Source organism: Acanthisitta chloris, unplaced genomic scaffold, assembly GCF_000695815.1.
Source record: "Acanthisitta chloris isolate BGI_N310 unplaced genomic scaffold, ASM69581v1 scaffold11668, whole genome shotgun sequence".
Lineage (NCBI taxonomy): Eukaryota > Metazoa > Chordata > Aves > Passeriformes > Acanthisittidae > Acanthisitta > Acanthisitta chloris.
In genome coordinates this window covers 67,881-90,461 of record NW_008686585.1, presented here as the reverse complement: position 1 = coordinate 90,461, position 22,581 = coordinate 67,881, and the positions used below count along the sequence as shown (strand labels likewise).

The 22,581-nt window shown below is 45.8% G+C and overlaps 1 protein-coding gene across 1 annotated transcript in view; it reads right to left on the bottom strand.

Annotated features, from left to right (window-relative positions):
* Nucleotides 1-22,581, bottom strand: part of LOC103807497 (reticulon-1-like) — a 124,056-nt gene that overhangs the window by 33,602 nt on the left and 67,873 nt on the right. The window contains 2 exon segments of the mRNA XM_009080229.1: nt 16,426-17,208; nt 22,325-22,581. The exon segment at nt 22,325-22,581 is cut by the window's right edge and continues 40 nt beyond it. Coding sequence (XP_009078477.1) covers nt 16,426-17,208; nt 22,325-22,581 — 1,040 coding nt within the window.

Sequence of the window (22,581 nt, the reverse complement as noted above, 5' to 3'; positions counted from 1 at the left end):
TCTGATACACAATTCCAGTAAATATTTACATCCTCTCTCTTCCTATTTTGGGTTGAAATATGCTAAAAGGATGCAGAGGAGGTGCCTCAGCGTTTTACAGACTCTTTACTTTGGTCAGCAAAAGTGAAATCCTGAGGGGTGACAGGCAAAAGCATGTTGCAGTCTCACCCTTTTGGAAAGATTCAAGCCCCATCAGCCAAATCTTATTTTTAAAACCTGCAAAAAATCAAAATGTGTGACAGAATCTTCTGCAGTGATTTGATTTCTCAAATGTCTTTTCCCTTCAGAGGGGATTACCCACCATAATCCAACAGAGATGGACTTCTCCCATTTCTTAGGGTCTGTCCCTGAGGAAGGAAGAATCAACCCTGGGAAAGCACAAACCCTGGTAGTTTGAGATGCACATGACTCTGCTTCTTACTTGTTGGTACCTCATTTTCCAGAGCCAGGGCTGATAGGAATGAGAAGATAACTTGGCCCACATGCCTAGTCACACTTGGCTGGACCTGGATGTGAGATCCTGAGGAAACCTGAGCACAGGCTGGGTGAGGTCCTGCTGCTGAGTCCCTGATGTGATGGGGACCAGGACCTCAGGGCTCACCACAGTACACCCCAGCAGGGATATCTTTAGAGATGTGTCATCTATGAACCGTAACTGTCACAACTGTTTTATGGCATTTGCTGGAAGTGGATGGAATGATTTTACCCCTGGGTCTGAGTGGGGTTCAGCTCTGCTAGGGATGGCATTGGGGCTTGCTCTGCTTTCAGCTCTGGAAACATGAAGAAGAACTGGACTCTGCAGCAGACCAAAGAAGCCAAGGACATGATATTTGGATGCAGCTGAGCACAGCTGGATGTGCTGATGTGGGGTTTGCAAAAGCCTAAACAGTCCCTGCTGTATGTGTTTCTGCTGCATGACTATGCCCTGGCTTTCCCAGCAAAACCTCCATTTAGCAGCACTGGGAACTTTCTACTGAGCAAGCAGAGAGAGAGCAGGAGAGATGGGTTAGATACAGAATATACCTACAGGTATGATACAGATCTGTGCCTGACTCAAAGCCATGAATAGAAACTGCAGTTCTGGACTCCACCCTTGCCCACAGGGTAAAAGCAAAGCTTGCATCTGAATAAATCCTGAAAATCTCAGCTGCCAGCATCTCTCTGAGCAACAACAACAGGAGTTGAAGCCAAGTGCTCTGAATTTTTTCTTCCAGAATACCCGGGAGAGCATGGCTATATGTAGCAGAGACATTTCCGCAGCCTTTGAGGCAACATTTCTAGTCTTAGCAGACAGGAGAGGTGCCAGGAAACGATTCTGCTCCCCAGGAAGGATTCAAACCACAGCACAGCCAGGTCTGTGAGGCCACGAGTATCACATTGATCTTTTCAGCCCTTCTCCATGTAGCATCAAGCATGAGTTAAGTGACGACTGCTCATCCACTATACTCCTCTTAACTACTGCTGTGGGTTGTAGTTCAGTGAATACTGCAAAGGCAATGCCCCTGCTCAGACTGTCCCTGGGAAGAGAGTCAGATCCCAATCAAGCTAAAGATGAGGCTTCAGTTCCCTCCCTTCCTTCAAAACAGTGATGGCATGCAGAAGAGTTTGATGAGCCACTGTTGCCCTGTTTCTATGGGATTTGAAGTGGAGGGGAAAGGAGAAATACCTGCAGACAGCTGTGGAGATTACTCAGGGAAACGTGGAGAAGAAGCACCAAGGGAAGGCATTGCAAAATTTGTGATTGTTTTAACCAGGGGTGCAGGAGCAGAAGCAAACACCTTTAAAAAGATAAGAGGAGAATGCATGTTCTCCAGACAGACATGCCTGACAAGGGTTAATCTTTCAGATTTCATGACTCTACATGCTATATGAGTTGCCCTATTGATGCCCCTGACCCCAGACAGACCCTGTCAGCTGGCCATTCCCTGCTCTATGCGCTGCCTTCCCTCAAAGAGAAGGTCTCACATCCCAAACTGAGCTAATCTGGGCCCACAAACATCACCAAAGTCACCTCTTTGTGGACAGCCAAAATATCCACTCTCTTCTTTACAAAAAGCTTGTAAAGCAGCTGGCACTTCAGGGTGGGATCCCAGGCCTGATCCTCTGTGAACTCTGTGACACCAGGACATTTGGCTAACACATCTTTAGCATTTTTCCTCCAGCACTCTCATTTATTTCCTTTTGCAGTGTCAGTTTGCCCAGCCAGCTCAATGAATAATTCAACACCATTAAGCACGTGCCAAAGCTGCTTCAGCACTTAGTAGGATCAGCTCTTTGGTCCTTTTCCCCATTTAACTTCATTCCAACATAATCTCCTAGTCATTGCTGCTGGAGGAACAAGATCTACAAGTAAAAAGCACATTGCCCTAGCTATATGGAAATAGAACCATATATATGGAAATCACCCCTTTGATAGGAATTGTGTGCTGCTAACCATCCTGATGGATACTCAGTGCCTTGCTGCTCCTGCTCACTGCTGCTTGGATGATGGAAATAGCTGCTGCTTATTTTTTTTTACAGACATCTATTGGCTGCAAGGTTCAATAACCAGGCAATAAGGATGATCTCACAAACCAGAATTCAGAAAAACCTGAGGTCATTTCCCAGTTTTGCTATGAATTCCTGGTGTTACTGCAGTGAATTCAATCACACCCAATGAATCAATTAATCATACCATAAATTAGCCAATCTCAGTCCCTTTTTCACCAGCTTTTCTAGACAAAAGGGCTTTAAGATGCGCATGAACGTGTTTCAGCATCCCATCTGTAAGATATCATCATCTCCTTCCTTGCTTTGCCTGGAGATTTGGACTGTTTCACCATCCCTTGCTGCCAACACGCAGTGCTGGCAAAACTGGGGCTCTCAGTGTGGGCAGAACCTGTGGGTTCACTTCTTCTTGCTGTCCTGTCACTGTGACTGAATGATCTTTACTCCAGACCTCCAAAATAGCAGTACTGAGTATGGACAGACCCTTCCTCTGCAACGACTGAGGGCTGTTTCTCTGGAACGTCAGACCTAACTGCACACACAGTTCTGAGCTGGTTTGTACGTGCAGTTACCATGTCTGAGAGCACCAGGCAGCAGAGTCAGTGAGTAATATCCAGCTGCAATAACTGTCTGGGCACATAAAGCACATAGGTGAGTGCTCATTTCAGAAGGCACAATAGCTACTACAGCTGTTATTAAATCCTACTCATTTTATGACTCCCTGGTTGGAGCAATAAACCTTTGACTTTCAGCTAAGGGGATACATGGCCCTGCTGTTCCAGCAGCAGCAGCAGCAAAGCTTTAGCAGCTCCAGCACAGGCATCCCAGACAAACAGAGAAGGAAACCTCTTCCCTCACTTTGGGAAGTAACTTCATTCATTGGAACAGCTCTAGCACTTAACCTCAGCAAGTAGGGATAACTGCTTGTGTTTCAGTGGTACATTAGCTGACAAAGTAACCTTCAGAAACCCTGACTATTAATCTCTGCTGGCTTTTCTGTAAGCTCTCCTGCCTTGCTCGTTGCCCAGATACAGACCTCGTTTTGTCGATGCTATCAGCATTTCATTAGGATGTATGCAAGGTCTCCCCCCTGCCTCTGGATTTCTGTAAGAGAGCAGAAAAACCTGTCTGTGCAAGGCTTGTCTCTACCAGCAGCACCCACCGAGTGAGCACAGATTCTGGGTTGCTTTTAAATGAGTTGCTGAGAAAACAGTGTCTCTGGGATTGTCAGAGGCTGGATCTTAATCATACATCACTGTGGATCCCAGGTAACACCAAGCAAGGCAGAGTGTTTTTATCAGCCAGGCTGTGGGTGGTATCAGACCTTGGAAATCCACACTTGGTTTTTCCTTTAAGTTTTGCAATGTCATTGTACCTACCCTTCAAAAGATAAGAAGCTATTTTAAAAAATTACATTTTGCTCATTTGTATGAAATGTGCTGCTCCAACATTGTTTACATCCAGACAGATGATGTAGAAACACCAAGAGCTGTTTCCCTGGGAAATTATTCTTCAGGATCCAGTTTGAAAGGAAACAGTCTTTACTGAATTTCCTGCTTTACCTGGCAATCTGGATAGGCTAATTCCAAGTCCTTACTGCAAGCTCAATTTGCTGACTTGGAGCCTTATCTCTTTCTCTCTAAGACATGGCTCTTTGCAAAGGTAATACTGATTATCTGTGTCCTTTTGGTGCCTCTCACGTTACCCCAGTTCAAAGGACTCCTGAGTTCAGCTCTCACTATAGTTTGCACTCTCTTGAACTGAGCTGTGGATTATTTTCATATGAACTGTCAGCTTGTACATCCTTTCCAGTGATGTTAGAGAATTGAAGGAAAGTATTGGAGGACTGGCAGCACCCAGAGGGACCTAATCAACTCCCGCACTGCAAAAGATTCCTACAGGGAGCTGCAGTGTGAAGCAAACTCCAGCATCAGCTGAAACCTTTGGAAGAGATCACAAATTCCACATAAAATCTCAGCTGGGAAAGGGTTTCTCTGTGCAAGTGATACCAAAGGGCTTTCAGTGCATAGACTGAAAGAGTGAGTCAAGTGGAAGCTGCAGGGAAGATAAACCCTAAAAATGAGGTTTCTAGTAAACTGAAGCAGCCCAGCTGGCAGGGTTTTCTTCCCCCAAAAATATTCACTGCTGTGTAACGTAGCTGCAAATCAGTCATGCTTTGTGTCTTCTGAGCCCTGAATATGCAGAAAACGAATGCTCAGTCCTGTTGAATGGAGAATCAGGTATTTCAGAAGCACAAGGGTCTTTGTATCCCAAATTTTCATAAATGATGCTCAGCCAGAGCCTCCTGGACTCAGAGCACTTGTGAAATCTATCACAACTATCAAAATCCCAAACCTTTAGTTTCATTGCTACAGCAGATTTAAGCAACCTTGACATCCCCAAATGTCCCCACCACAGGCAGGCTGGTGTCTGGCAGACCTGTGGTGGACAGAGATGATTATTGGCATCCAAACCAACCTGTCTTCGTGCAGCATTAGTTTTTTTCCATACTTGTCTGTACTCCTCACACACAAATGAAATGCTGCAGAACACCAGAATGACCTCTCACTGCTACAGTTCCCACAGAACCACTGAGCTGCTGTCTAAGCCAGAGGGCGAAATGAGGATATCTGTGATACCTCTCTGGGAAAAAACCATCAGACAAAATTGCCCAGGTTGGGTAAAGGTCAGGAGAGTTGGAAGCAAAATTGCTGCAGAGGAATAAAACAAAAGAAAGCAGTAACCAAGGTAAGAGTTAAAGTGACAAGAACACGAGACACCTTCTTCAGGAGGGAATTCAAGCCCTTTGGATTACTGGGTCATTGCATGTCCCTTATATTCTATATTGCTCTGAACTGACATGAATTCAGGAGCCTCCCAAGGAAAAGAGAAAAATAAATTCCCTTTTCAGTCAATATTGCTGTTATGTCCCAATCAGCAGTGCACTCTTGGGACTAAGGAAAAACACCAGGAAAATCAATACCCACCTCCAGGTTTTATTCCCAATGGAAATCTATCACACTCACACCCTTCATTACAAATACATTAATTTTAACCTCATGCTATCTACCATACACTAATAGCAATACCCAGGGAAGTCCTTATTCTGCTTAACATCCCAAGAATTAGAGCTACCATGAAACAGGTAGATATATTCAGAAGTTTCTATTCCACCTCTCCTTGAGACCTAGAGGTGGATTCACCAGAGCTTAATCATAAATTTAATTCTGACCTAAAATGGGTCCAAACTCTTCATTTGAATTAATCAATCAAGCTGGTGAAAATCCATGATTACCAGCTCACAAAGCACTGCAGAGGGTCAGAAACAGCATTTCTAGATCAGGAAACAAAATATTCTAGAACTTCCCTGCAAAACACTACATTTATGAGAAGACTGCATTAAGAGGCAAAATATTCTGTGTTAAGAAAAGCACCTGTATTTTAGTATATAAACTTCCCTAAGCACCTTCTGAGCTAAAAGCTTGAATTAGTAATACATGCCCCATCCCTGGCAGTGTTCCAGGCCAGGCTGGATGGGGCTCTGAGCAACCTGATCTAGTGGAAGGTGTCCCTGCCCATGGCAGGTATGTTGGAATGAGATGATTTTTAATGTTGTTTCCAACCCAAACTGTTCTATAATTCTATGAAAGCTCTTTAATATCAATTATGGAAAAGCCTTGCATGTGGTATAATTTTTCCCCTTCATTATGTATGACTTGGGTTTTTTTCTTTCTTGTTTCTGTGTGCCCAGAATAAACATCTCTCCTAACTATATATTGTATCAGCCACAGAAAAACTACCATTGCTAGCTTATAGGTGTTAGATCTCTCAGTCAATAACAAATCTCTGAGATCTGATGGACTATCAAGGCAAAGCATCTCTACATAAAGGCATCTCCAAAATCTGCCACCATCTGATTGTCAGTGTCACAGCCTTCCCTGAAAGCTGTGTCATTGATCACTGATGCCAAGAGACACCGAGAGGGACACAGTGTCAAGATTTTGCTTTTTGAAACGTGTTTAAACTGTGAGTGATTCTGCACTTGAGATGTGTCTGAATGAACAGAAAAAACATTTGTGAGCAGAGCAGTTTTCTTCTTGCAGCCTTCCCCAGGAGCAGAACTGAGACAGCTTTGGGTGCTCGGCTTGGCAGGGCATGGACATAGACATGGATATGGACATGGGCAGAGCAAGCAGTGGGCTCAGGGAAATAGGTCTTTGCACATAACTCATCTTTCTTCCCCATACCTCTTGTCAGCGGGTTGCTGTTTCTATGTAGAAACCCACCAACTTGCTGTGCTTGGCCTAGACTTTGCCATTTACAGCTTTGATATTTAAACATTTGACCTAACAATCAGGCACCTGCATACAGTTAAACAAGTAGCTTTTGGGGGCCTTTTGGTTGGTTGGTTGGTTGGGGGTTTTTACTGGTCACTATGTAATCTTGACCTGGCAGAAAGATTTTATAAAACCCATCTTGTGTCATATTTATGAGAAAGGTCTGTACACTTGTGTTTGAGTGCTGTGATTTATCACAGCCCTTCAGAGAGTCTCTTGCTCTTCAAGGGATGATATATGAAAACGGAAGAATAAAGGCAGTAATTTTTTTATAGCTCAGTACTTAACACACACAGGCAGTGGAGTAGATTGCAGTCCCAAGAGAAGACATGTGATCCTCCTACATTAAGCTATGCCCAACTTTAAAAGCACCTCTGAGCACCCAGACACTGTGGCTAAGATGCTTTGACATGTATACATTAAAAGTTTGACCTTATGTGATAGATGAAGAGTAATTTTCATGAACAGAGAAAAAAAAATCAGGGGAGGAAACAGATGCTTGAGGTGAACTGGGCCAAATACTCAGGCTATGGATAACACAGGTTGTGAACTGAAGGGGTGAGATTTACTGAGACATTTCTGAAGGTCATATCAAGGTCATGCCCTGGTACATTTACATGGTGCTAACCGTGAGAGGTATTATTGCAGTAATCACCACTGAATCCAGCCACTGCCTAGAGCAAACCATTATCTGGGAAGAAAGTCCCCTATTCTTGGCTTTTTTTCCTGATCTCGCCTGAGTGACTGCTCCTCACTTATGAGACCATGCTATGCTCCCACCAAACCAGGACTCCAAGAAGAACTCTAGAGTCAGCATCTGACTATCTATCAGCTCTCCTTGTCTCCTCTGCAGAAAGGAGAGGTGACCTGCAACCAATCCTGAGGCCAGAAAGGATCAAATTTACTCCTTCTCTGAAACAAAAGGAGCCTGGGAGGAATGGAAGAGAAATCATGCACAGCACAAACCTACTGGTGGGCACATTGCTCATTTCCACAGCCATGACCTGCACATCTCCAGGTTTCTCCAGCTCAGCTCCGGTTGAGTTATCACAGCTTGATGGGTATAACAAGCTGTCAAGTGGCAGCTGAATTGCATGAACTGGCCAGAAACAGGGAGGTGGGCCACAGCCTGCTGTAAAGGCAGAAATACATCCAACTGTTTGGCCCACAGTGGAGAAAGAGTAGCTGTGAAGATCTCTCTCCTCCTCCACAGGCAGAGGAGCATGCCCATGAGTCACAACAGGGATGGGGAAACTCCTCCTGTCACAGTGGCTGGAGGTGATGTCTGGGGCCCCACTGCCTCAATTGTTCAAGTGTCTGCAGTAACACCCCATGAAATGAAACCATCTGAATGTGTCTGCAGAGCCTCTGTCATCATCACAGCTCAGAGTTTATGTCCCATCAGGTGTTCAGACTCATTTTTTAGGTTCCTTGAATGGAGTGAAAGCAGGATTGCAAAGCAGACAGAAGTCACAACCTCTTGGTCTACTCATCTACTGCTAAACCTCCCAAAATACCAAGAATGTACCATGGAAAGGTGAATCCCTGGTATGAGACTATTCTCCCTCATTCTGCTGCTGCTCTGAATGCCTCAGATGCTTTCATTTAAAACTGTTTGTTTACTCTTTATTGACCTTTTCTGATCAATCTAGCCAATAAATAGCTAATTAACCATTATTGCCATAACTTTGGGTTGTAATACCTGCTCCTGGTTCTTTGAAAATACCCATCCCCCTAAATTCATCTGCTCTGCATTAACTGAGAAAGCCCACTCCAGCTAATGTCTAAGGCATTCAAGTCTCCATTTCTCATGAATAGGCAAAATAATCATAGTTAACTTATTTTTTTCCATTAGGCTTCTCTGACCTTACAAAAATTCCTCCAGTTCTGTTACCATGCAGAAAATTAAGAGTTGAGTGAGTCCAAGTAGGAAAAGATGGGTCAGCACAGCCTCCTGCAGAAGTCTGAGCAGACATTTCCAAGCAGTAAGGAAGAAATTCCTCTTGCATCAATGAACTTGGTATTATAGGATCACAAAACCATTAAGGCTGGAAAAGATCTCTAAGATCAAGTCCAACTGTTAACCCAGCACCACCATGTTCACCATTAACCATGTGCTCAAGTGCTACACCCACACACCTTTGGAACACTTCCAGGGACAGCAATTCCACCACTTCCCTGAGCAGCCTGTTTCAATGCCTGACCACCCTTTCTGTGAAGAAATTTTCCCTAGTAGCCAATCTAAACCTCTCCTGGCACAACTTGAGGCTGTTTCGTCTTGTCCTGTCACTTGTTACCTGGGAGAAGAGGCCAACTCCAACCTGGCTACAACCTCCTTTCAGGTAGTTGTAGAGAATGATAAGGTCCCTCCTATGCCTCCTCTTCTCTAGACTAATATTCTGCTGCTGCAGTGGGCTCTGCAAGCCCAGTCCTAGCCTGCAGAGCAGACAACCCATCATCAACATGACTATGGCCTCCATGTGAACATCAGCTCCAGTTTGCTTCAAGGATTCAACAAAGGGTAGAAAAGAGGCAACAAGACAGTTCAGTAAGCTCAAAAATGTGAGCAGAGAGAAAAAATATGAAGAAACTAGAATTGCTTAGCCTAAAGTAAAGAAATAAAAACGGAAGAACTGCAACTGGTTTTGACAGACACCTGAGAGCTGATAGAGGATCTGCCAACAGAGAGGCCTTTCCAAATGAGTCACAAGCATCTCAAAAGTGCTCTTCCAGGAATTCTGGCTGTGGGCCAGGAGATGGGCTCTCAGGACCTTGTGAAGCTCCTGCCAGCCCACTCTGTCTGAAGTTACATTGAGTGGTATCTGTTCTTTAGCCTGCTCTGCAGTGTGCCTGCAGCTAACAGCACTGAAGCATCATCATGGGACTGACCCAGATTTTCAGACTCCAACTCTCACCTACCCCCAAACCTCTGCCTTTGCTGAGAAGATGAATAGGCAGACAAGGTCCTGAACAACTTGACCAAACTGCTTTGAGAGCAAAGGGTTATACCAGAGAACTCTACAGGTCCCTTCCCACCTGAATTGTTCCATGCAGAAGGCAAGTCCACAAAGGTTCACCAATCTACTCCAAGATTTCATGGCAAGGCCAGGACTAGATTCCCACATTTACTTCTCTACATTTACTTCTCCGGGCAGATTTTACCTCACTCCTCCTACAGCATCACAAGGTGCAGACACTCCATCCCCAGGCAGGACATCCCTCTCCCCTACACCTTTTCCAAGCAGGGACTTTCCAAAGGATGCAAAGCTACTGGAGCCCCATAAAAAGCAAACTGAAGCACACAAAACAGATGGGGCCGAGTGTGGAGGCACTTAGAGCAGATGGCACTAAAATATTAAACTAACATTACCGTATGCTTAAGCCTTGGCCTGGCTTGCTGCTGATTGCAAGAGCCAGCCTGGTGAGAGCATGCAGATGAGAAATGAGCCTCAAATTACTAAATCACCCTACCAAACATCGCCTTCCCACAAAAAAATGCCTCACTAGCAACTCCTCCAACAGCAGGGACATGCTAATGCAATGCAGACGATGTTTGGCTGAACAAAAAGCATTCCCAATAACTTAAGGTCTTTCCCAGATCTCTGCTGGAAAACCATCTCCTTGAGAAACTGTGTAAAATCAGTTTTTCTGTGGCTCCAAAAGGGGGGGCACAGTGAGAAATCAAAGGGGAAAAGCCCACACTGCTTAGTGCTTGTCCACTGTGTGATAGCCCTGGATGCTATGGGACAGCACGAGAGGCACCAAGGAGGAGGGAAAACATCTTCAAACCAGGGCATATGCCAGTGTCACCCCAAAACAGAAGTTATTCTGACTGCAGAATCATAGACTCATCAAGGTTGGAGGAGACCTCCAAGATCATCAAGTCTAACTATTAACTTGTCGCTGCTGGAACCTCTAAACCATATCCTCCAGCACCAGATCCAGATGCCTCTTAAACACTACCAGGGATGGTGACTCCACCACCTCCCTGGGCAATTCCCTATTCCAGTGCCTGAACAACCTAACATTGAAAAAAAAAATCTTTCCTAACATCCACTTTGACTGTTCCTCCAAGATCATCAAGTCTAACTATTAACTTGTCGCTGCTGGAACCTCTAAACCATATCCTCCAGCACCAGATCCAGATGCCTCTTAAACACTACCAGGGATGGTGACTCCACCACCTCCCTGGGCAATTCCCTATTCCAGTGCCTGAACAACCTAACATTGAAAAAAAAAATCTTTCCTAACATCCACTTTGACTGTTCTCTGTCTCAATGCCATTCCAGATGCCTCTTAAACACTACCAGGGATGGTGACTCCACCACCTCCCTGGGCAATTCCCTATTCCAGTGCCTGAACAACCTAACATTGAAAAAAAAAATCTTTCCTAACATCCACTTTGACTGTTCTCTGTCTCAGCTCAAGGCCATTCCTTCTAGTCCTGTCCCTGCAGGCATGGCAGGAGAGACCATCTCCCACCTCTCTACAACCCCCTTTCAGGTAGTTGTAGAGAGCCACGAGGTCATCCCTGAGCTGCCTCTTCTTAAGGCTAAACAAACCCAATTCCCTCAGTCCTTCCTCATACAACATGTTCTACACCCTTTATGAGCCTTGCTGCCCTTCGCTGGACTCGCTCCAGCACCTCAATGTCCTTTTTTTAAGTGAGGGGCTTTTAAAGCTTGTGACACTACCCAAGAGACCCCAGATTCCAGACAGAAATGGGTGGCCATGAACATTGGTGTCCCCTGTGGGTGGCTCAGAGCCACAGCAGCCAACAAGGGTATATGGTAAGGACACACTTGCAGGGGACTAACCAGAGTAATGCTATGAAAACCTTTCACAAGGCATCACAATCAAGATGCCTCATAGCAGGGTGGCACAGGACTGTGCTGCAGCATGATGCACTTGAAATGATTAATTTTATTTGCCTGTGTTTCTATCAGGATCCTGCCTGGAGCCTGAGTCCTGCCCAATTGTGTCATCTTGCCTGTGAGAGACAGCCAACCCCATAGCCCCAGGCCTGGGTTTTCCTTTTCCTAAGTGAAATTTTGCCATAAAATAAAAAGAAAATTAAAGTTTATTGTGAATGTCCACATCAATTTGTTTTTCATAACCTGAGCTCACACATTTGAACTGAGAGGTAACAAGCTGCTTCACATTTCATTAAATTAATCAAGCACAAGAAGAGGTTGGGGAGAGAAATTATGCTCTAGCATAAGAGAAATTTCCACCCAGGACCAGGTCCTTAGGCTGTGGGACACCAGCATGTGGTAAGCCAGGGCACCCTGGCAGAGAGCACTGACAGGCACTGCAAGAGAAGAGAGGAAAGGACTCAGCCAAAAAAGCTCCTTCCCAGCTTGCCTTGGTCCAGGCTTCTGGGCTTTTTGCAAACCACCCCAGACCAAAGGATGCATCTTTCCAGGACAGTAGAAATTTCCTGTATGCCCAAGCTATGTGCAAGCCCAGCATATAATAAAAGTAAAAACAAATAAAAAGAAAAGAAATTGAGCTGACAGCCTCCCTTCCTGCAGAGCCACAGCCAGATGTGCTCTAAGCCCTGTTGTGTAAGGGCTGTGTCCACCTCTGGGAGGAGATGCCAGGAGTGATGTGAGGGCAGCAACAGCTAAAAAGCAGATGCTTTGCAACAGCTCTGCCTTCCCCTCTGTGCTCTGCAGGAGGAAAAGTAGTTGGCAGCACTAACACAGGTAGCAATGCACAACTCCAGCCAAAGCCAAGGCTGTGCTGCAGCAAAGCGAAAAAGCAAGTGAGGCTGCTTGGCAGTTGACGGCATGGGAATAGCTCCACACTGTCGAATCACGAGAATCAGCTCCAGGAAAATGGAGGTAGGAAGTCACTGCCCATTTTTGTTACTGCCACTGGATGGCAATAGACGTTAAGCAGAGATGTTGAGTTATCACTGCGCAAACCACACGTGCACTTGCTGTGCTTCACCTTGTTACTTAGGGGACGGCCGTGGTTTCAGCACACCTTGCAGACATACCAGAAAGGTCTCTGAGGCATGAAGCCACAGGCTGGCAGCAACACAGTCAGCAAGACTGTTCCTGGGGTCAGGCTGAACGCTGGGCTTTCCCTTTGCATAGCTTCTCCATGTATCTGCTGCACTCAAAATCAATTTCTGTCTTGCCAGCCCAGGGCAAACTCTTCTGATGAGCCATGAAAAATCTATTTAATGCCATGGGTAGGAGTGAAAAACTACTTGGGATTACAGCACCATGCTGTGAAATAGTTAATGCTTACCTGTGAAACTGATGGCTGACTGTGTCTAAATTACATTTACTTGGCTATGAGTTGGCCAAAGGCCACAGAAAGATCTACAGCCAGGTGTCAAAAACACAGCCGAGCATGTCAAACAGATTCATTTGATCCACTGGTTTCCTATGAATCTCCAGAAATACTGGGCTAGCACTGACTTGACCCAGGTGGGACTTGCCATAGCCATAGGGGGATCAGTCCCCACCTGGTCTCTGTGAACACCACTAAAACCATTCTGTCTTAAGAAGGATGTGTGGTGGTAGCATAACACTACCAATGTGATGTATAACAAGGAAGTAACAGGAAACAGTGAAGGTTTTTTCTGTTTTCTATCTTTAACACGTACATAGGCACATCTTGTTAGAATTCTCCTAATGACATAACTATAACTAAGATAATTCTATTAATGAATTATGACACTGTTCCTGCTTTGGGTGACATCATCCTGCTGCATCTCTGTTGTGTGTCACTGCCACATCTCCCTCTGTTCTCATCACTTTGGCTCAGTGTGACCCGTGCCAAATGCCTGCCAGGTGCATCGCAGTTGGTGTATGATACATACATGATGCCATGATGTAAAAGCTGTGCCAAGACCTCAAACTGATATCATGAAAGCAGCCCTGGTCGCCATGGATGTGTTCTGCCACATCATTTCCCTGCCAGCCAATGCTGCTCCAGGCTGATGGAGCTTGGGAGAACCCATGAGAGATGCTTTGGTTTCACTAAGCCAGTTAAACACATCCCTCCAGTTCACCTTTGACAACTGAAAAACTGCTAAAGGGTTTCATGTGAATTATCTGAGTAAGAGACAAGTTCTCCTTTTCCAGGACAGTAGGAGAGCCCCATACTCTACCTTCAGCATAAAAATTTAACTAGCTCCTACACACAGCAACCCACTTAGCAAATGCCCATGACTGGAAGGCAGTGTGAACTGGACTCCACTATCACGCAAACTTTATTATCTTGAGCTCATCTCCCTATACCCAGAAATCAGCTTTAAAAAAAGATACACAAGTTTTAGCAACCATGCTCTTGAGAAGCTTTATGGGTTTGTTTTCCTTGCCTTAGGCACCAGAGTGTCTCAAGGGAGCAAAGCACATACTGAAATGATAGTCTTTGCACCTCTGAGTGGTAATTAGCTGTCTTGTGAGGAAAAGTTCCTGCCACTACTGTCCTGTGGGAATATAGATAAAAAACAAAGACACACTGTGACACAGGGAGAAAGTCTGCTCAAGCACACAGGCATTTTCTCTGACTACCATATGAGAACATGCTTTTGTTATAGCATTGGTTTAGGCAATGACAGAAATTATAAGTGACAGTTAAGTTAGGCCAAAAAAATCTGAATACAATTGAGGGAGACTGAAAATTGTAACAGAGCCTGAAGTCTCAAAATTGAGGGACAGGCCACTAGCTGCCCCAGCGATAGTCCCCAACTGCTTTCCCAAGTGCTAGACCAAATTATTAGTTGTCTGCCCAGAACAACACACAGCACATCCATGGTTGCAGAAACCCAAAGCTAGACACTGCAGGAGCAGTGTTTAAGGCAAATTTAATCAGCCCTACAGCTTCTATGGTTTGGGCAGGGCCTTGTCTAGTCCTAAAAAAGGGAAATTTGGAAAGGGGAAAAGAAATGGTTGGAGCTCATCCTACTTGTAAGGGAGATGAGATGCACAGCACGTGACATTGCAAGCTCTGAGGACCTGGCAGGAAAGCACACTTACAAGGAATAATCATATGTTTCTTATTCAGCCTATTAATGTCATTAGTTCATTACCACTAAGAATCAGTATTAATATATTTTGTTGTGCAGATCTTGCAGCCCTCAGCTCATCATGACAGTTCAGGCTGTTTCCTCAATCGACTTGCATGCTTGGGTTCACAGCACTAGGTAAATGGGTTTAAGTGTGCCACTTACACATGCCTGCCACATCTCCAGGCCATCATGTGGGCAACGTCTGCACAAACACAGGCAGAGGAAAAGGATGCTCTTTAAGCAGTGAGGGTGGGATTCTCCCCCCCCTCCAACCTCTATCCAGCTGTTTGCAAGGAAGCAGCAGCTGAGTTACAAAAGCAACATCAACAGGAGCAATAGACAGTCGCTGCCCTCCAGCCCAGCCAGGGGAGACAGCAGAGGGGCAGCAGGGCAGGCATGGGGCAGCCCCAGTGTTCCTCCTTCCCTCTCACACCAGCCTAGTAAGCCAGAGGCACACAAACGACCCAGTTATTTAGAGCTGGCATCTTGCAAAGAATAAAGTGCCTTATTCTCTCATGTGCTTTGTGAACTAAGCCTGTTACAGGCTGTAGGGAACTCTGGCAGCATCAGTGTGCAGGGACCATGTGCTGCCCTTTGGCCCTCAGGGTTTAGCCCAGACTAAAACCTGGTGGTGGCTCTGCAGGTTTGGTGGGTCCAGTTAGATCACAGTGCCCCCTGGCACAGCAAGCCTGGACCCAGCTGGCTCTGTGCTGGCTTTGAAGAGATCCTATGGGGAGACAAGGGCCCTCAAGCTCACCTGAGAACCAGGGAAATAACATGTACCCCCCCCTTCCCTGCACTGGATTTGGGAAGGGGTTCTCAGAGGTGTGCACAGGATGTCCCCTAGGCCATGCAGAACAAGCCACCCACCTTGCTGCACTGGAAGCATATGCAAAACCCTCATTATCAAGGATGGATAGTATTAGCCACCCTGAGAGAGACTTGTTGAAGCTGCATCAGCTTCAGAATCATGGAATCACAGAATGGTTTGCATTAGAAGGGGCTTTAAAGACCATCTGCCATGGGCAGGGACATCTTCCACTAGCCCAGGTTGCTCAAAGCTCCATTCAACACTTCCAGAAATACCCAGACCCACCAAATCCAACTCCTCTTCTCCTCCAAATCTTTCTTTTTTTTCCTAAGAAAATCACTATCCTCACACTTCTGAGAGGTGCAGTACCACCTCCTTGATTGTACCCCTTTCCCTGTGGCAAGGCAGGTAGTATATCAAGGGAAAAATGATTGTTTGTTCCTCTTTTTCCTCCAAATGCCTGATGTACAAATCAGCCTTATGGTACTTGTTGATCCTGCATGATCCTGTATCTACCTACACGCTTAAGCCTAAAAACTATTGTTCCTGGTACCATTTTTTTTTCCCCTAAGAGACTGGGCAGGTCAGTGATGATGTGTACATTGCCACAGGTATGCTCAGCTTCCAGCTGAGGGTACCCAGTGCCAGCAACTCCACTTGCTTGGCACTACTAACATCTCCCCTGCAAGGAACAGGCACTTCTCCCTCCTCCCCCTTCTCAGCAGCACTGTAAAAACCAAAATAACATCTGCATTTACCTTTCTGCTTATTTAAAAACGGCAGTAGGAACGAAGCCAAGGGACTTCTTTTGACAAAGTCCTTGGAAGACACTTTACTTTGGTTAACAACAGTTTCTTCAATAGGTTTCTTCAGGATTACTCTTTCCTTCAGCTCCTCAGTGCTGACGGCAGAGGTTGGGGGCTCAGCACCTATTTTTGGTGCAACAAAGGAACTTTTCAGGTAGGACGTGGACTCTGCCAGGTTTTCCCTGTTCATCCTGCTCTCTGTCATTTTACTTGCTTCATAGTCTGAGACATCAGTACGTGAGCTGTTCTCTTCCTTGATAATGTCCATGACCTTGGGCTTCATCAGAGGGGAGTCCTGCTCCCTCTTTGGGCTCTCTTCGGAGGCTGAGGAGGCATCGCAAGACTCGATGATGAGCTCGCTGTCCAGCTCAGCCTCCCGCTCCTCCCGCAGGATGCTGTACTGGATGGAAGGGGAGGCAGGTGAAGGAGGGGGTCCTCCAATGTGGCTGAAGGTCATGTAGTTGGAGTGCAGCACCTCCTCAGCAGCCATTGGGTCCTCTGAGACCAGCTCGATCTCTGAGTCCCCTGACTCGGCGCTGCTGGCTTCGTTGTCCACGCGTGAGGAGGCAGCAGGACGTCCAGGTTTGGCCCTCTGGTCTTTCTTCTCAGTGGAGACAGCTGGTGATTGCTGCACCTCTGAGGTCTCAAAGGAAAAGCTTTTTGCTTCCTTGATGGCACTGATGAGTTCATCCTCTGACAGGCTGCCTTTGCCCTGCGACTCTGAGCCGGACGGTTCTGCCACCCAGAGAGAAAAGAGGGGGAAAAAGAAAACATTAAGAATGAGATTTTTCTGTCTGCTTAGGGAACAAACACAATAGATTTCAGACCAGCACATATCCCTCTAGCAGGGCTGGTAACATGGGCAAAAAGTTTCCCCATCTGGGATGACAAACAGTAATAACAGCTTGTCCTTGCAAAGCATTTTCCGTGCATGTGCTTTTTATAAAAGAAGTATCATTAGCCTCATTTACTGAGGAAAAAGATGAGGTACAAGGCAATGCTGGTCACTTCTTGACTAGTGGCTCAGCAACATGGTTTTCACCAGAAAAATCACCAGTCATGAGGGCTCAGGGCACACATGACAACATCCAGCTGCCACTGAGAGATACAGGTCTGTTCTGGAGACAAACACACACACACACAGGGCTGGTGAATTCCTGACACTGCTGATCCTAACAACCCATGTGTAGCCCTTGTTGTTTTGTAAGTTACTTGTAGTTTGCAGGTGTGGAAATTTCCAAGACAGAAACTTTTCTCAATTTTGTTTGTTTGTTTTCATGTGTTTTATTTGAGGTTTTTTGGTTTGGGGGTTTTTTTAGGTTATGGGTGGTGAATTCTCTGTTTGCTTTTATTTTAGTTGGGTCCAAGAATGAAACTAATTTTTTTACTGTAATTCTTAATACCATTATGAACTACATTAACCAAAAGAATGACTAACTTACCACCCAAAATTTGAAACACAAAACCCCCAACAAACTTCATTTTCTGACTCATGCTGGAAGAAGATATACTCAGTGGGTGAAAATGAGCAGGTGAAAAGGCTGAGTGGTCACCAGCCTTGGTTAGCAATGAGCCCACATCTTCTCCCAGAAGGGACCCAGCACCAGACTTTGCACCTGCTCTACTTCCCTTTACCATGTGGAATTTTGTAATGAAATAACAAAGAAAGTGAAGTTGCATGTAAAGTGTTCACAATAAGCAGCAATGGAGGTGCATCAGCAGCTGCCTTGAGTTCCTGCATGGGGAACAGACTTCCCTTGGTCATTCACAGAGCATCAGCCACTCTCAGACCCAGACTGCACCTGGTGCATTGGCTGCAAGGCCAGTCAGGCCACCTGAGCCTGTCTGTGCCCAGGGGACCACAGCAGCATTTTGCATCCATTCCCTGCTGGCATCTGCTGTATCCTGATCCCTCATTTCCACCCTGTACTTCCCTGACCCAGAGATCCCTTGCCATCCACAGGAAAAGAGACTTCTAAATTTCCTCCTGCAGATGCTGGTGAAGAGACTCATGGCAGGTCAGAATCTGCACCCACTTGGCTGGGGACCACATTAGAGTGGGGGAAAGGTTTCCAGTTGCAGGTGGGAAGCCCCAAGCTGACCTGTCCCTGCTCACAGTGGGTATTTGCCTTCAGCCCAGCTCTGCTTTGCAGCCACTGGCATCAGCCCCCTGAGCCCACCTAGCTGCGCTGACCACCTCTGGAAGTTCCTCTAATAAAGAAGGTGAGAAAGAGATTGTATCAGATGTGACCTGGGACAAAATGGTACCAAGCCTGGCACCAAGCCTGACAGAGTTCAAGAAGCATTTGGACAATGCTCTCAGGCACAGGGTGTGATTCTTGGTGTGTCCTGTGCAGGGCCAGGAGTTGGACTCAATGATCCTTGTGGTTCCCTTCCAACTCAGAATATTACATGATTCTATGAAAACTGCTATTTCTGGATATTTCCTGACTTAATTTCTCATGGCATTTGTGTAGCTGATTTCTTCCTGTTTACATCCCGTTCCCAAGATGATTCAGGTTTTAATGATAGCACCCATGTCATCACATACTGTTGGGAGATGGACAAGAAAAACAACCTCCACATACTCCTCCAAGCAATTTTGGTTTGTACATCTTCCAATACACATCACTGGGAATTTTAAGCACATGTTGTTAGCATGTCTGCAGCTCCTCAGACAAAACGGCTTTCTTGTAACACATCCTTCTCATACAAAAAATTCCTTCTGCACCCCAGATTACGGCCACAGACAGGATGAAGGTGTTGGGACTGTTACAACACACTCCTGTCTGGATGCTGGGAGGTTTCTGTTGCCTTGGGAGCCTGTGCATCCTTCTCCCCTGGCTGCAGGAAGCCACGTGAGCCACACTGCTCTCCTGCATCACCACATGTGAGCATTTTCTCCCTGAGCAATGACTTAATCCGGCACACGTCCAAGCAGGCATGTGACTTCCAGCCCTTGTAGCACAGCAACACTCCATCCCTGGACTTCACCCTCCTCCTGCCTGTGCTGGCAGTTTGTAACTCTCAGCCATGGCATTTACCTTGTGAATAAAACAGTCCTTTGTGGCCAGCAGCAGGGTGTCACATTTACTGCTGGCACGGGGAAGTGTATAAATAACCACAGTCTTTCAGTGCCAGCACAACATAGAAACAGACTTCGTCTTCCTTCCCCAGAAAGATGATGGCCAGTAATTAAAAGCAAAATGCTTTCAAAAGTCTTGATCCAAGCAGGGGGGATCTGGGGGCTTTGCCAGAATGCTTGAGGGTGTGAAATAAGGTCCCTTGATTCGTGTCAATACGGAGCAATGTTAGAATCTATACATCTATATCTACCTCAATATTGTTTTGTTAATATAAGCCTTATATTATTTGTGATGCTGCTTATTTGGAATTGGAAGCTACTATGACACATAGTCAAGCACTAAAAGCCGAGAGGGCTTAGAGATTGGTGAGGGCAGAGCCTTTGGCACCGCCGCGGCCTCACCGCCCGCGGGCACCGGGAGAGAGAGCGAGCTTAGCATTTCCCATGTTTTGTTCATGGAGGAACTTTTTGGGGCTCGATCTGGACAGGAATTGATTTCCGGCTGAGTCTGCCAGAGGAGAAGGGGTTACACATTTAGGCTGATGCTTTTGTGTTTACTCAAGAGCCTGTTCGAGTTTAGTGTTTTTAGGTGTTTACTCATGAGCAAGTTGGAGAAGACTCAAGGAGGTGAAGTGAACATGCCCTGACAAAGACCTCCCTCTCCTCGGGACAGTCATGAATATGACAATGCAATGAGTTTCTAAACCAAACCCAGGCCCTGTGCGGTGCGTGCTGGGAGAGCAGAGACTCCCCGCACACCCAGCGCTGTTTGCTTGCTTAAATTCACATAATAAATTGTAAATTTTGACTGCAGTCCTGTTTGGGGACTCAGTCATTTATAACAAGGGGTATCTAGGAGCAACAACTACGCTGGGTCACTGAGTGGAAATAGCAAGGGCAGGTAACCAAACCCAGGCCCTGTGCGGTGCGTGCTGGGAGAGCAGAGACTCCCCGCACACCCAGCGCTGTTTGCTTGCTTAAATTCACATAATAAATTGTAAATTTTGACTGCAGTCCTGTTTGGGGACTCAGTCATTTATAACAAGGGGTATCTAGGAGCAACAACTACGCTGGGTCACTGAGTGGAAATAGCAAGGGCAGGTTTTCAATGTCTTCCTTGCTTATGAATGTGGAGTCTGGGTGCAGCATGTCCCCAGCTGCAGGAAAGGGGGAAAATCTAGAGAAAACACCCCATGGGAGCCAGCCCCTAGAAGATGCCTGCTTCTTTCCTTAATGAGATGGATAATCAGTGCTTCTGGCTTTCCAGCACCTCAGTGCAAAGGGGCAGGAACTCTCAGGTCTGTTCAGGCAGCACTAGATATCTTTGCCCATGGAGAGGAATATTTCCATGCTTGCAACTACACCAGCCACACCAGTACCTCCCAGTAAGGCAGCCAGCCATAAGGCTCAGGCACAGACTATCCAGCTGTTTTGATGGGATATGGTTATCTAGTGTCCTGAAGGTATTCTTGAACAGTCACCAAGACTGAATAAATAACAATTAGTGCCTGAAGTCCTTAATTACCTTGTAGTGCAAGAAGCGTTAAAATGATAAGTGCCATGTCTCAGGAGTGGCGTGTGATGTCACTCAGTCAAATAAAAGAAGATAAATGTGACTCTATAGTCTATCCATTATCTCAAGTTTCTGGCTGATGCAGTCAGGATAAACTCTCAGCTGTGGTGGACTCTTTCTAGCTCTTTTTTTTTTTGTGCCAAAGTGTACAAATGCACACTTAGTTTTGTGTAGAAACCCAACATTTCTCTAAGGGTAGGTATTACTGTGGGTGTCAGACTGCCATTTTAATGAAATTCTAGGGTTTTTTAAATGCTTCGAAACACCATCAAAGCAATGAAAATTTCAGCTTGGAAATGTTCACTGTCAAATGTTCATTGTCAAAGGATTCTGATCTAGGATGTTGAAATTTAATTTCCAGTCTAAAAATTCATTTTCCTGTCACAGAACTTTGTTCTTTTTTAAAACACTATACTACTTTCATATTTTAGCAGTGTATAATAAGAAAATGAGGAATAGATATTATGTACTACTGCAGTAATCAGACAATAAGATGATGTATAAACACGGGATTTTGGTGCCCCTCCAATAGAAATCAGGAGCCTTTAAAACAGACTGCCCTTTGTCCCTCCAGTCCCCTTTGTAAATGAGGTGACAGCATTTCCCTCCTCAGCACTCTATAAAAGCAGCACTTTCACATGAAAACAGCACTTATTTTTAACAATTTAACCTTATTTTCTCAAAGAGGAAAGGGGTGTTAAGTCAGCCATTAAAATTTAAAAAATATGACCCCAGACACTTGCATTGCCCTGATCCCACACACCTCATTTCCCCTGGGGAGCCTGGGCAGCCAGGGTGATCAAGAGATCCCCAGATCACCAAGATTTAGCTCAAACTTATGTGAAGATGACCCCAGTGATGCCCAAAGGCACACTACTTCCCCTCGAGGAGAGATCCCCAGGGGAAAGAGGATCAGAAAGCCTGGATCTCTTTCCATACAGCAAGGACAACCCATCCTGAGCAGTGTAGTAGTGATGGGTAACACAGTTCACATCCCCCTTCAGTCTGGCAACATAAAGTGGTGACAGAGCAGAGCTGAAACACCTCCAGCCATGGAGACCATTAATGCCCACTCATACTCTCTTACACCTACCCCACAAACCCATAGTAATTCTCCAAGGTGCAGGGCTACGATTGCAACCACCCTGTGAACAGCACAAAAAACCCAACCTAGTGCCATGCATCAGCATTACCTGTGCCAGAGGACGGTGGTGTGACTGACCCTGGGCTGTCATCTTCTGGCTCCGACACCATCACCGTTGGTACCACCTCGCGGCTCGGCTTCAGTCCAGTCTCTGGCTGAGTGGGGCTTGACTCTTTGCTGGCAGATTCCCTGGAGCTTTCTGTCTCTGTGAGTGTGATCTTGACGGGAGCTGTAACCACAGAGGCACTGTGCTGATCTCCAGACCTTCTGTCTTCAAGCAGGTCTTGCTCTTTGGCTGCCTTCACA